The 12,704-nt window shown below is 45.1% G+C and overlaps 1 protein-coding gene across 6 annotated transcripts in view; it reads right to left on the bottom strand.

The window, feature by feature from the left end:
- EML4 (EMAP like 4) overlaps positions 1-12,704 on the bottom strand; it is a 351,793-nt gene that overhangs the window by 47,486 nt on the left and 291,603 nt on the right. For all 6 annotated transcript variants that reach the window (XM_063918316.1, XM_063918317.1, XM_063918321.1 and 3 more), the window contains 3 exons: positions 7,881-7,950; positions 6,632-6,742; positions 6,286-6,381 (listed from right to left, as the gene is read on the bottom strand). In XM_063918316.1, coding sequence (XP_063774386.1) covers positions 6,286-6,381; positions 6,632-6,742; positions 7,881-7,950 — 277 coding nt within the window. The remainder of the gene's footprint in view (positions 1-6,285; positions 6,382-6,631; positions 6,743-7,880; positions 7,951-12,704) is intronic.

Here is a 12,704-nt window from a genome sequence, read left to right as displayed (position 1 = left end):
ATACTTATGTCTTCCAGACAGCGGATGTCCATTTTAAATCTGAGGTAATGCCACTTCCCTGCTATGTGCCATGTTAACTAAGGGAATTGTCTGTGACAGTCAGTACCAGCCAGTAGCTTATTATAAACAAAGAACAGTGAGTATCCAACAGACGTGTTGTCATAAGATTAGTAATATAATTGCAGACCGTTAAATAGAAGACAAAGGAAAATGGCCTGAATACCCTGCTTGGAAAATCTTAACTGTGGCGTTGTGGGCATTTAGTGCCTAGCATATGTATCACACCATGTTCACTGAACATTGTATGTAACGATCGTGAAAGCCGAGGCTTCGTTGTATGTCACGCATCATATCCTGGTGTCTTACACAGGGTCAGAAATTGACATACAGACAAGCTCTGTACATTTTTTTATGGGTGACCTACTCTTTATAACTGGAAAATAGGGATTTTTGTTTACTTACCGTAAAATCTCTTTCTCTGATTCCATCTGGGGGACGCTGCGCAGTTACTTGTGGGTTAGAGGTGTGTGGTTGTGGAGTTTGGCACAGAACTATTAAGAACTGACCCCTCCCCCCTCTAACCCCTCCCATCTCCTTCCTGCCCAGCCAGCACCTCAGTTAACGTTTAGCCAAGCCAAAGGAGATAGACCGAAAAATTTTTACTGGTTAAACCAGACAACCATATGGGAGGGATCGCAGCGTCCCCCAGATGGAATCAGAGAAAGAGATTTTACGGTAAGTAAACAAAAATCCCTATTTCTCTTTCATCCATCTGGGGGACGCTGCGCAGTTACTTGTGGGATTTCCCAAAGCAAGCTAATGAGAGGAGGGAGAAGTAGACGGCATAGCCGTCTGTAAAATTTGACGCCCAACAGAGGCAGTTTCCAAATTGAAAATATGAAAAAAACGGTAAACCCTTTTTGAACCGTATGCACAGGCGACCAAGTCGCCGCCCTACATAGCTGCTCAATAGATGCATTCCCGCGAGCAGCCCAAGAAGCTCCAACTCGAATGAGCTGGAATCGATTCAGAAATTGAAATATCAGAAAACTGTTTTTATGGCGAAATCACCCAACGAGCCACTGTGTTCTTGGAAGCCGGCCAATCTCGTTTGGGCGCATCAATTAAAAAACTAACAATGCAGCCGTACGACCGACAGGATTTGGACAAGATAAATAAATCCGTAAGGCCCTGAGCATATCTAAGAGAGCCAAATGGGAATCCTCCCCGGAAGGAGAAGGAGTAAACGCTGGAAGGACAATGTCCTAATTTAGATGAAACGCTGACACAACTTTCGTAAGGAAGGAAGGTTTTTGTTCGCAGAATCACCCGGCTATCATGAAACCTCAACAAGGGTGGTCTGCAAGAAAAAGCTGTCCATGCAGACACTCGCCCTGCGGAGGCAATTGTCAATAGAAAGACAACTTTTGAACGTTAGATACCGCAATTTTACAGATTCCAAATAGCTCGAAGAGCCGTAAAGACTAAGTTACAGTCCCAAGGGGGAACCAGAGGAACAAAAGGTGGCTGAATCCGAAGAACTCCCTGAAGGAACGTCTGAACTTCTGGAAAGATAGCCAGTCTCTTTTGAAAGAAAGAACCGATAAGTCAGAAACTTGACCCTTCAGTGAAGAAGTCTCAGACCCTTATTGAGACCCTCCTGAAGGAAGTATAAACCGACGAGGAATACGAAACAAATCCGGTGTTAAACCACGCTTTTGACACTAATCAATGTAAATACGCTATACTCGGTGGTATACTCTAGAAGTCACCGGGTTTTTTTTTTTTTTTTTTTAGCCTGAGACATCGTCTACACAACAAGACGAGAAAAAAACCCTTTTCCCTTAAAAGGTTGGGTTCAAGAACCAAATCGTCAAAGCCAGCCGACCCAATCTGGGCGGTGACCTGGTCCTTGAATCAGAAGATCCGGACACAGAGGGAGTCGGAATGGTTCCTTGACGACCATATTGTGACGCAGAATGTACCACTGTCAGCGTGGCCAAGCTGAGGCTACCCAAATGATTGGGAGACCTTCTTACTGAATGCGTTTAAGCAGACGTGGAATCAGTGGAAATGGTGGAAACACATATCCCAGTTGAAAGTGCCACGGTGCTGTCAGTGCATCGATTAGAATTGCTTGAGGGTCCTGAGTACGCGACCCGTAGAGAGGAAGATTATTATTGAGACGAGACGCCATCAGATCTACATCGGGCAACCCCCACCGGGCTACTAGAGTCAGAAACACCTCCTGGTGAAACTCCCACTCTCCCGGATGCATCGTGTGACGGCTTAAGAAATCCGCTTCCCAGTTCTCGATTTCTGGAATATGAATCGCGAATATGGCCAGGAACCAATGTTCCTCCCATGTGAGAGTCTGAGCGACTTCTTTCATTGCGGATCAGCTTCGAGTACCTACTTCCTTGTTTATGTAAGCAACTGCTGAGGCGCTGTCAGACTGAATCCGCACTGGATGACCTTGAACCATGGTTTGAATCCAAAGTAGTGCATACCGGATTGTCCGTAACTCCAAGATGCTGATCTGCAACTTTAACTCTTGACTGGTCCAGAGTCCCTGAAAGTGATGAGTCTGAAACACCGCCCCCCAACCTCTGAGGCCGGTGTTTGTGGTGACCATCACCCAAGACCAAATTGTGAACGGAACTACTTTGGTCAAATTGTATCTGTGAAACCCCCAGCGAAGCGACTGACGAGTCTGTACAGACACGCGGACCAACAGTAATTCAAGATGAGGCCCTGTCCGAGTCCAACAGTTGAGAATCTGAGTCTGAAAAGGGTCGAGTCTGAAACGTGGCATATGGAACTGCCTTGAAGGTTGCCACCATCTTGTCTCACTTGCATGCAACGGAGAACCGAAACCACCGGTAAATGTAGCCGTGTTCGAATTCTGGACTGTATGTCCTGAATCTTGTCCTGAGGAAGAACCACTTTTCTGGTTGTTGGTGTCGAATAAAAGTCCCAGAAACATCATCTTCCGGGAAGGAAGCAAAGATGACTTCAGACAATAAATTATTCATCCGAATGACCGCAGAGACTCCATAGCGAGACGCAAGTTCTGATGAAGAATCCACCCTGCCTTGATCAACAGATTACCCAAATACAGAATAATGTTGATTCCCTGCCTGAAACTGAAAATGTCAAGGCCGACCGCGAATCTCAGAAGAGATTGATGACAAGTCCAAATAGAAACAAGCAGATAGGCGTCTTACGTCCAATTAGGCCAAATATCCCCGTTTCCTTGGCGACAATAACCGAGAGGATGGATTCCATTTTGAACTTTTGGGTTGAAATGAACCCTCCAGTTTGTCCACGAGTAAAATCCCGACCTCTCTGCCAAGCGGGACCTAGAAGAATTACTTCATTTCGTAAGCAAAATGGCTGTTGCATGATGAAGAGCTCGACGTCCGAAGGAACCATTTGAAAGAGGTGTGATGAACACCCGATATGGGACTGGGTCCTCGTTTCGATAGGAACCACCCTTCTTTGAACTGTAGTAACCGAGTCTCAACCGTCACTGACTCCTCCGAGGATCGTGAACCGTCATGCAGTAGGTTTGTTGGCAGGTTTACGTCTACCTCTGAATGCCTCCCTTCGTGGGTATCCCCTGTATATGAAAGTACCGGAACCTTGTAGAATTCGGTTTCGGAGGAGCAACTGGAAGAAAGGGGTTCCTTCTGTAGAATGTGAGATAATCTTCTTTGATTCCGACCTAAAGAGTACTCACCTTCAAATGGTACCGCCGACAAGGTCTGTTTGGGGTCAAAATCGGCCTTCCAAACCCGAGACCAAAGAGACCGTCTTGTTGTCACGGTAAAGGCAGAAATACGGAATTGTAGTGCAGCAGGATCAACCAAGGCCTCACCCACATAAGTAAGAACCTTCTGAAATCTGTTCTGTTAGTTGAATGGCTTCCGATGGATCGTCAGACTACCTTCCAGAGATGACCTGTGCTAGTCAGTCATCCGCGGCCTTGAGGACCCAAGCGCCTGCTAAAAGTGGTTGAAGAGAAACACCTGATAAAGAAAACAGATTTAGGCATTGCTTCCATCTGATCTTTCAACGTCACAGACTGTACAGAAGGAATAACCGTAGTTCCTGCTAAATTTGAAATGGGAACGTCTACCTTTTGGCCTGTTTCCCAAAATCTGATATCCTCTCTGTAAAAGGATATAGAAATTTTTTATGCCGTAGGGGATTGGAAACGAGAATCCGGCTTAAGTCAGGCTCCTTTAAAATATCCCTGTTATTAAGGTGACGGATGGAGTCTATCAGCAATCTAACAGCTGAGCTAGTAGAAAAGTCATCTTCCCAGACCGAAATCTCGCCCCACTCTGGGTCTACTTCCCCTTTTTATAAAAACTACACCTGAACATTGTTCTAGGTGCATGCAGACAGCACATGCGCTGTGTCAATCAGAACCCCCCAGAAAGTTGTAGCGGCAACGGCTATGGCCGTTTTGTAGCAGAAGAACTGCCGGCAGAGTTTACAAACTTGTTTTGGGATTGAATTAAATTAGCAAGACATCTGCCCATATTTTAAGCCCACACCAGATGTCTCTGATCCAAGCAGACATAGACTGATCCGCGGAAACTCCCTGTTGGATCACCACAGATGCACCAGAGCATGAAGCACAGAGGGTATCAGCATCCGCTTTACCCTTAGCTAGCCTTGACTCACATTGAAAGCAGAAAAATAACCACCGAGGATGTCTTTCCTCTTTGTAGATCCTTCTGACGTATTGACATAATTAAACTTTATTTTATTTATTTATTTTCTTTAAACAAGTGCACTACAAACGAACTATAAGCTCAGTAGAGTAATTTGTGCAAAAATTAAATCTGTTAACTCTCATTACAAGTGTAGAGTAACACTATGCCCCCAAAGTATACTTGCTGTTAGGTGTGTGCTGCACAGCGCCCCTTGTACTGTCTCCGTAGAAGATGGCGCCCGGTGCTTTGCAGACGCTGGCCGGGAGGGCGCGCAAGGCAGTGCAGGGCGGGAATCCGTCCTTTTGAAGTAAGCGCCGCGTCCCCCTGCTATAGCCGGAAGCCTGCGTCTCCTGCTCACTGCTACATCCAGCGGCTCCCCAGCGGCTCTGATCGGGCAGTGGCACCCGCACACCGCTATATACAGCGGCTTTGTTCGGGCAGCTGCTCCCGCGCACCGCTACATACAGCGGCTCTGTGCGGGCAGCCTCTAGCGATCCCCCGGAGAGTGATTTACCACTCTCTTCCCCTTTCCTTCAGTTAAATGTAACATTGCCCAGACTTTGTGAACCAGCAGTTACAGCCAGTGACAGTCTACTTATAGCTAGGGAAAGAGCACTGGCCCTCTAGTCTATAGAATGTCTGGTCAAAACACAGTGGAATATGGTACTGCACTCCAACGCTCACCTCCGGAGAGAGAGCGGAGGGGGAGGAGGGGGGGGGGGGGGAAGAGGCACACAAGTATAAATACAAATATTCTATATTATATAGGGAAGGATAGACCAATACTGTCAGAGACAGATTGTGTCTATCCTGTACCTCCTCACTGCCGACTTCTTAGGAACAGGAATCCAGCCCCAGTGACCGAAGTGTGGTGGCTTTCAGCGGCAGAACAGAGTGGGAATCTCTAGCTAACCCCACTCTAGTAGCACCTGTCACCTGTATACAGGGACTAGGCACTCCAAGTGATAAAATAATAAAATACCTAACTAAAATCTTCATGAGAGAAAAATCTGTGTCTGTACTCCACAGGCACAAAACTAAAACTGAGGTGCTGGCTGGGCAGGAAGGAGATGGGAGGGGTTAGAGGGGGGAGGGGTCAGTTCTTAATAGTTCTGTGCCAAACTCCACAACCACACACCTCTAACCCACAAGTAACTGCGCAGCGTCCCCCAGATGGATGAAAGAGAAATAACCTTACAGGGCCTTCTTAAAAAAAAACAGAATGACCAAGAAATGGGCACCTGCAAGTTCCAGTTATTTTCAATTATTTATATAGTAAAATAGACCCAGTATACTGTATGCTGGGGTCACTCCAGCACATTCACACTATACTTACGGGTCCTCTCGTGCAGAATGGCTGTTCCGCTTTTGTTGCCAACTACACATGACAACCATCTTGCTTTAGTATCTAGATTTATATACAGTATGGTAAAGCAATGTTTGAGAATCTGAAGCCAGATCTTTATATAGGTTTCCTTAATTAAATGTAAATATTGCAAACTTAACTATGAATATGTGGCTATATACAATTTCATACTTCTTTTACAATAATAATTACCTTTATTTCTGCTACTTTTGACTTCTTTTGCCAGTCCCACACAGTAAGCATATGTTCATTTGAGTCATCGATCACTGCCAAGTGTACTCCTGAGTCCTGTAATACAGAACCATAAATGACTTTCAGTAAAGTCTACTCTAAATTCAAACCTGACTCTAATCAATTAAAAATATGTCAATGAAGATAAACTTCTGCCCACCAGATAAGTGTCCAAAACAGGAGTGGGTATCAAAATAAACTATATTATAAAAATACAGAACCATAATAAAATTACCATGATCTTGACATAACTGGTATTACAATAAGCTGGAAATAAACTGCAAAAACACAAAAAAGTTTGCATTACCGCTTTGGAGAAATCAAGGCATCCAACACCGCGCTCAAAAGTTCCGAGGCCAATAACTTGCAACGTGGACAGACTAACTGAGTCCCAGATTCTTACATGAGGCTGTAAAGGCTGCAGAATACACACACAAAATAATTAGACAACGGAAGTAAAACTAATAAAAAAAAGGTGGAAATGATAAATGTTGCAATGACTACATAATGCACCACACAGCGGGTATTTAGTGTAGGGCTGGACATAGGGCTGTATCCTATTAGCCCCGATGTATGCCAGATTGTCATTATCGTGGTACCAAAGGGTCCCATGTGTTATTGCGGCTCCGGCGGCCATTTATCGCGGATTATGCTTAGGGTGCCTCAGGCCACATCGGGGCTAATAGGATAGTCCCCGGCGATCCTATTAGCAGCTGTAAAGTAGCGCTAATAATCTGACGTAAATTCATTATGTAATCTTACAACTATTAAAATGATATAATGCACAACACTCAAGTTACTAATCATTAATGAGTCTGTTTAACTATATCTGTACCTAATTAACTGTACCCTAGGTATCAAAATTTTTGCTTTTCAGGTGAATGCTTTTCAGCGTTTGCTCAACAAGTGGCGAATAGATTCCCTGTAAATCGCAACACATACATAAGTTAGGATTTTCATTTTTACCCAGACAAGCATCCAAAATTTAGTTAGTGCCCATAAACATAAGATATTGAAACCTTGTACCCTATTTTAACAGACCACATAGTATACCAAGTACTAGTACTTCTTCAGGTGTCCCACAATATTCCATTTGACTGTACCAAGCATTAATATTCATATATGCAGTACGTATCCATAAAAGTGTGTTTCTAGAGCTCTATCCATTTACCTTATATTTTGCCTCAAGTGTTGGAATGTACCTAACAGGCAATTTTATTAATGTTCGAATGTGTTTAATGACCAATATGCACTCAATGTCCTGTCCATGAGGGCCTGTCACATTTTTAAGCTTGCCACTTCCTGTGAAACATGATCCAATAGCACTTGCACGCAAGCGGAACTGAAACATCAGTATGCTCTTTTTTTTGGTGGGGGGGAGGAGGGGGGGGGGACCTGGACAAAAACACACAACTCGCAAAGAAAAGTACAAAAAAGGTAGAAGGCACCATTATGACATCGAGTAGTGCACTAAAATAAAAGATGACCTGGAAATTTAGGAGTGTCAATGTTCACACAGTGCAATTTACTAAGCTCTCCAGAGAACAGTACTTAACCCTTCCATCTTTGTCCACTCCTGCTATCTGTCCTGTTGCGATTCTGATTTTGTCTGGATGGACGGCAATACTACAGGAGAAAATGGCATAGAAATGGAATATATCAGAATGTACACAATGGCGCCTAGAGTGCTTTGCCAGGTATAAAAGTTCATCATTTGTATTTGAACATTTACAGAGCATACATAACTATTAAAAACATAAATATAAGCAAGCTCTTCATGTACAGCACAGCATTCTCAGTCATCATGGGTTCCATGCAGTCCTATAACTTAATTTAATTGCACGGATGTCTCCTAATAGTCAGAGTCTTAGCAGGAACTGCCCAGTTAGACAGGCCCTCCCAGAGGAATGGTATACACGGGAGTGGCTGGGAATGTATGAGCTGTACAGGTGGACCGGCAGTGTGATGTGTTCACATAATGGACAGAGGGGCAGATGTATTAACCTGGAGAAGGCATAAGGAAGTGATAAACCAGTGATAAGTGCAAGGTGATAAACGCGTTTATCACCTTGCACTTATCGCTGCTTTATCACTTCCTTATGCCTTCTCCAGGCTTAATATATCTACCCCAGAGTATTATTTTGTCCTAATATTGCTTTTCAAAATGATGGAAGGCATGCTAGTAGTAAATGGTACAACAGTCCTGTGCAACGGTTGTCCACCATGATTACAGGCTGCAAAGTTCTCTTACTAAAGATTGCAAAATGTAATATTCTTAAGTGTAATTAGTATAATTTCGAGTCATGGGTTATCAATGTGATTTCTGGTGTGTGGAAATTAGGTCTGTAAGAGCAGCGGAGATGGGCCATCTTATTTATAATCAAGGCATTACCATTTGAAATAATAATCTGGAGGTAACTAAGAGTGGGATTCAGCTATATAGAACCAGCAGCTCAAGAACATGCTTGGGATGATAGAAGATTTCATTCTTTGAGTTAGAATAATTTTCATAACCCAGACGTTCTCATGCCACCAAACAAATTCTATTAAAATATTCAATGAAACAAGTTGTATAAAACATTTTAAAACGATCATTATTAAATACTATCAAGAATGGTGTTTATCATCTTTAGTGCCCTCGGAACACTTGTCAAATGAGAAAATGTATAAGTGGAAAATAAAACGAAGATTGGTGGAAAAAATAATCCATTACTTCCGTACTGCTTTTTTTCCTGCACTTGTAATAGTAACAGAAACTGCCTACATTTAAAAAAATAAGAATTTACTTACCGATAATTCTATTTCTCGTAGTCCGTAGTGGATGCTGGGGACTCCGTCAGGACCATGGGGAATAGCGGCTCCGCAGGAGACAGGGCACAAAAATAAAGCTTTAGGATCAGGTGGTGTGCACTGGCTCCTCCCCCTATGACCCTCCTCCAAGCCTCAGTTAGGATACTGTGCCCGGACGAGCGTACACAATAAGGAAGGATCTTGAATCCCGGGTAAGACTCATACCAGCCACACCAATCACACCGTACAACTTGTGATCTGAACCCAGTTAACAGTATGACAAAACGTAGGAGCCTCTGAACAGACGGCTCACAACAATAACAACCCGATTTTTTTGTAACAATAACTATGTACAAGTATTGCAGACAATCCGCACTTGGGATGGGTGCCCAGCATCCACTACGGACTACGAGAAATAGAATTATCGGTAAGTAAATTCTTATTTTCTCTAACGTCCTAAGTGGATGCTGGGGACTCCGTCAGGACCATGGGGATTATACCAAAGCTCCCAAACGGGCGGGAGAGTGCGGATGACCCTGCAGCACCGAATGAGAGACTCCATGTCCTCCTCAGCCAGGGTATCAAATTTGTAGAATTTAGCAAACGTGTTTGCCCCTGACCAAGTAAATGCTCAGCAAAGTTGTAAAGCCGAGACCCCTCAGGCAGTCGCCCAAGATGAGCCCACTTCCTTGTGGAATGGGCTTTTTCTGATTTTGTCTGTGGCAGGCCTGCCACAGAATGTGCAAGCTGAATTGTACTACAAATCCAGCGAGCAATCGCTGTTTAGAAGCAGGAGCACCCATCTTGTTGAGTGCATACAGGCTAAACAGCGAGTCAGATTTTCTGACTCCAGTCGTCCTGGAAACATATTTTCAGGGCCCTGACAACGTCAAGTAACTTGGAGTCCTCCAAGTCCCTAGTAGCCGCAGGTACCACAATAGGTTGGTTCAAGTGAAAAACAGAAAACACCTTAAGGAGAAATTGAGGACGAGTCCTCAATTCTGCCCTGTCAGAATGAAAAATTAAGTAAGGGCTTTTATATGATAAAGCCGCCCATTCTGACACACGCCTGGCTGAAGCCAGGGCTAATAGAATCTTCACCTTCCATGTGAAATATTTTAAGTCCACAGTGGTGAGTGGATCAAACCAATGTGACTTTAGGAAACTCAAAACAACATTGAGATCCCAAGGTGCCACTGGGGGCACAAAAGGAGGCTGTATATGCAGTACCCCTTTTACAAACGTCTGAACTTCAGGCACTGAAGCCAGTTCTTCTGGAAGAAATTCGACAGGGTCGAAATTTGAACCTTAATGGACCCTAATTTTAGGCCCATAGACAGTCCTGTTTTCAGGAAATGTAGGAAACGACCCAGTTGGAATTCCTCTGAAGGGGCCTTCTTGGCCTCACACCACGCAACATATTTTCGCCAAATGCGGTGAAAATGTTTTGCGGTTACATCCTTCCTGGCTTCGACCAGGGTAGGGATGACTTCATCTGGAATGCCCTTTCAGGATCCGGCGTTCAACTACCATGCCGTCAAACGCAGCCGCGGTAAGTCTTGGAACAGACAAGGCCCCTGCTGGAGCAGGTCCTCTCTTAAAGGTAGAGGCCACGGTTCTTCCGTGAGCATCTCTTGAAGTTCCGGGTACCAAGTCCTTCTTGACCCATCCGGAACCACGAGTATCGTTCTTACTCATCTCCTTCTTATGATTCTCAGTACTTTTGGTATGAGATGCATAGGAGGGAACACATACCCTGACTGGTACACCCACAGTGTTACCAGAGCGTCCACCGCTATTGCCTGAGGGTCCCTTGACCTGGCGCAATATCTGTCTAGTTTTTTGTTCAGGCGGGACGCCATCATGTCCACCTTTGGTTTTTCCCAACGGTTTACAATCATGTGGAAGACTTCCCGCTGAAGTCCCCACTCTCCCGGGTGGAGGTTATGCTGAGGAAGTCTGCTTCCCAGTTTTCCACTCCCGGAATTAACACTGCTGAGAGTGTTATTACATGATTTTTCGCCCAGCGAAGAATCCTTGCAGTTTCTGCCATTTCCCTCCTGCTTCTTGTGCCGCCCTTTTTCGTGGGCGACTGCCGTGATGTTGTCCCACTGGATCAATACCGGCTGACCTTGAAGCAGAGGTCTTGCTAAGCTTAGAGCCTTGTAAATTGCCCTTAGCTCCAGTATATTTATGTGGAGAGAAGTCTCCAGACTTGATCACACTCCCTGGAAATTTTTTCCTTGTGTGACTGCTCCCCAGCCACTCAGGCTGGCATCCGTGGTCACCAGGACCCAGTCCTGAATGCCGAATCTGCGGCCCTTTCACAGATGAGCACTCTGCAGCCACCGCAGAAGGAACACCCTTGTCCTTGGAGACAGGGTTATCCGCTGATGCATCTGAAGATGCGATCCGGACCATTTTCCCAGCAGATCCCACTGAAAGGTTCTTGCGTGAAATCTACCGAATGGGATCGCTTTGTAAGAAACCACCATTTTTCACAGGACCCTTTGTGCAATGATGCACTGATACTTTTCCTGGTTTTAGGAGGTTCCGGACTAGCTCGGATAACTCCCTGGCTTTCTTCTCCGGGAGAAAACATCCTTTTCTGGACTGTGTCCAGAATCATCCCTAGGAACATTAGACGTGTCGTCGGAAAAAGCTGCGATTTTGGAATATTTAGAATCCACTCGTGCTGTCGTAGAACTACTTGAGATAGTGCTACTCCGACCGCCAACTGTTCTCTGGACCTTGCCCTTATCAGGAAAGCGTCCATATTTCTTTTAGGAAGAATCATAATTTCGGCCATTACCTTGGTAAAGACCCGGGGTGCCGTGGACAATCCAAACGGCAGCGTTTGAACTGATAGTGACAGTTCTGTACCACGAACCTGAGATACCCTTGGTGAGAAGGGCAAAATTTGGACTTGTAGGTAAGCGTCCCTGATATCCAGTGACACCATATCGTCCTGGTTCGCTATCACTGCTCTGAGTGACTCCATCTTGATTTGAACCCTTGTATGTAATTGTTCAAATCTTTTAGATCTCACCGAGCCGTTTGGCTTCAGTACCACAATATAGTGTGGAATAATACCCCTTCCCTTGTTGTAGGAGGGGTACTTTGATTATCACGTGCTGGGAATACAGCCTGTGAATTTTTTTCCAATACTGCCTCCCTGTCGGAGGGAGACGTTGGTAAAGCAGACTTCAGGAACTTGTGAGGGGAAGACGTCTCGAATTTCCAATGTACACCTGGGATACTACGTGTAGGATCCAGGAGTCCACTTGCGAGTGAGCCCACTGCGTGCTGAAACTCTTGAGATGACCCCCCACCGCACCTGAGTCCGCTTGTATGGCCCCAGCGTCATGCTGCGGACTTGGCAGAAGCTGTGGAGGACTTCTGTTCCTGGGAATGGGCTGCCTGCTGCAGTCTTCTTCCCTTTCCTCTAACCCTGGGCAGATATGACTGGCCTTTTGCCCGCCTGCCTTTATGGGTACGAAAGGACTGAGACTGAAAAGACTGTGTCCTTTTCTGCTGAGATGTGACTTGGGGTAACAAAAGTGGATTTTCCAGCTGTTGCCATGGCCACC

The sequence above is a fragment of the Pseudophryne corroboree genome, chromosome 4 (assembly GCF_028390025.1).
Source record: "Pseudophryne corroboree isolate aPseCor3 chromosome 4, aPseCor3.hap2, whole genome shotgun sequence".
NCBI classification, from domain to species: domain Eukaryota; kingdom Metazoa; phylum Chordata; class Amphibia; order Anura; family Myobatrachidae; genus Pseudophryne; species Pseudophryne corroboree.
Note: the sequence above shows the minus strand (reverse complement) of the source record. Positions and strands in the feature narration are given on the sequence as shown.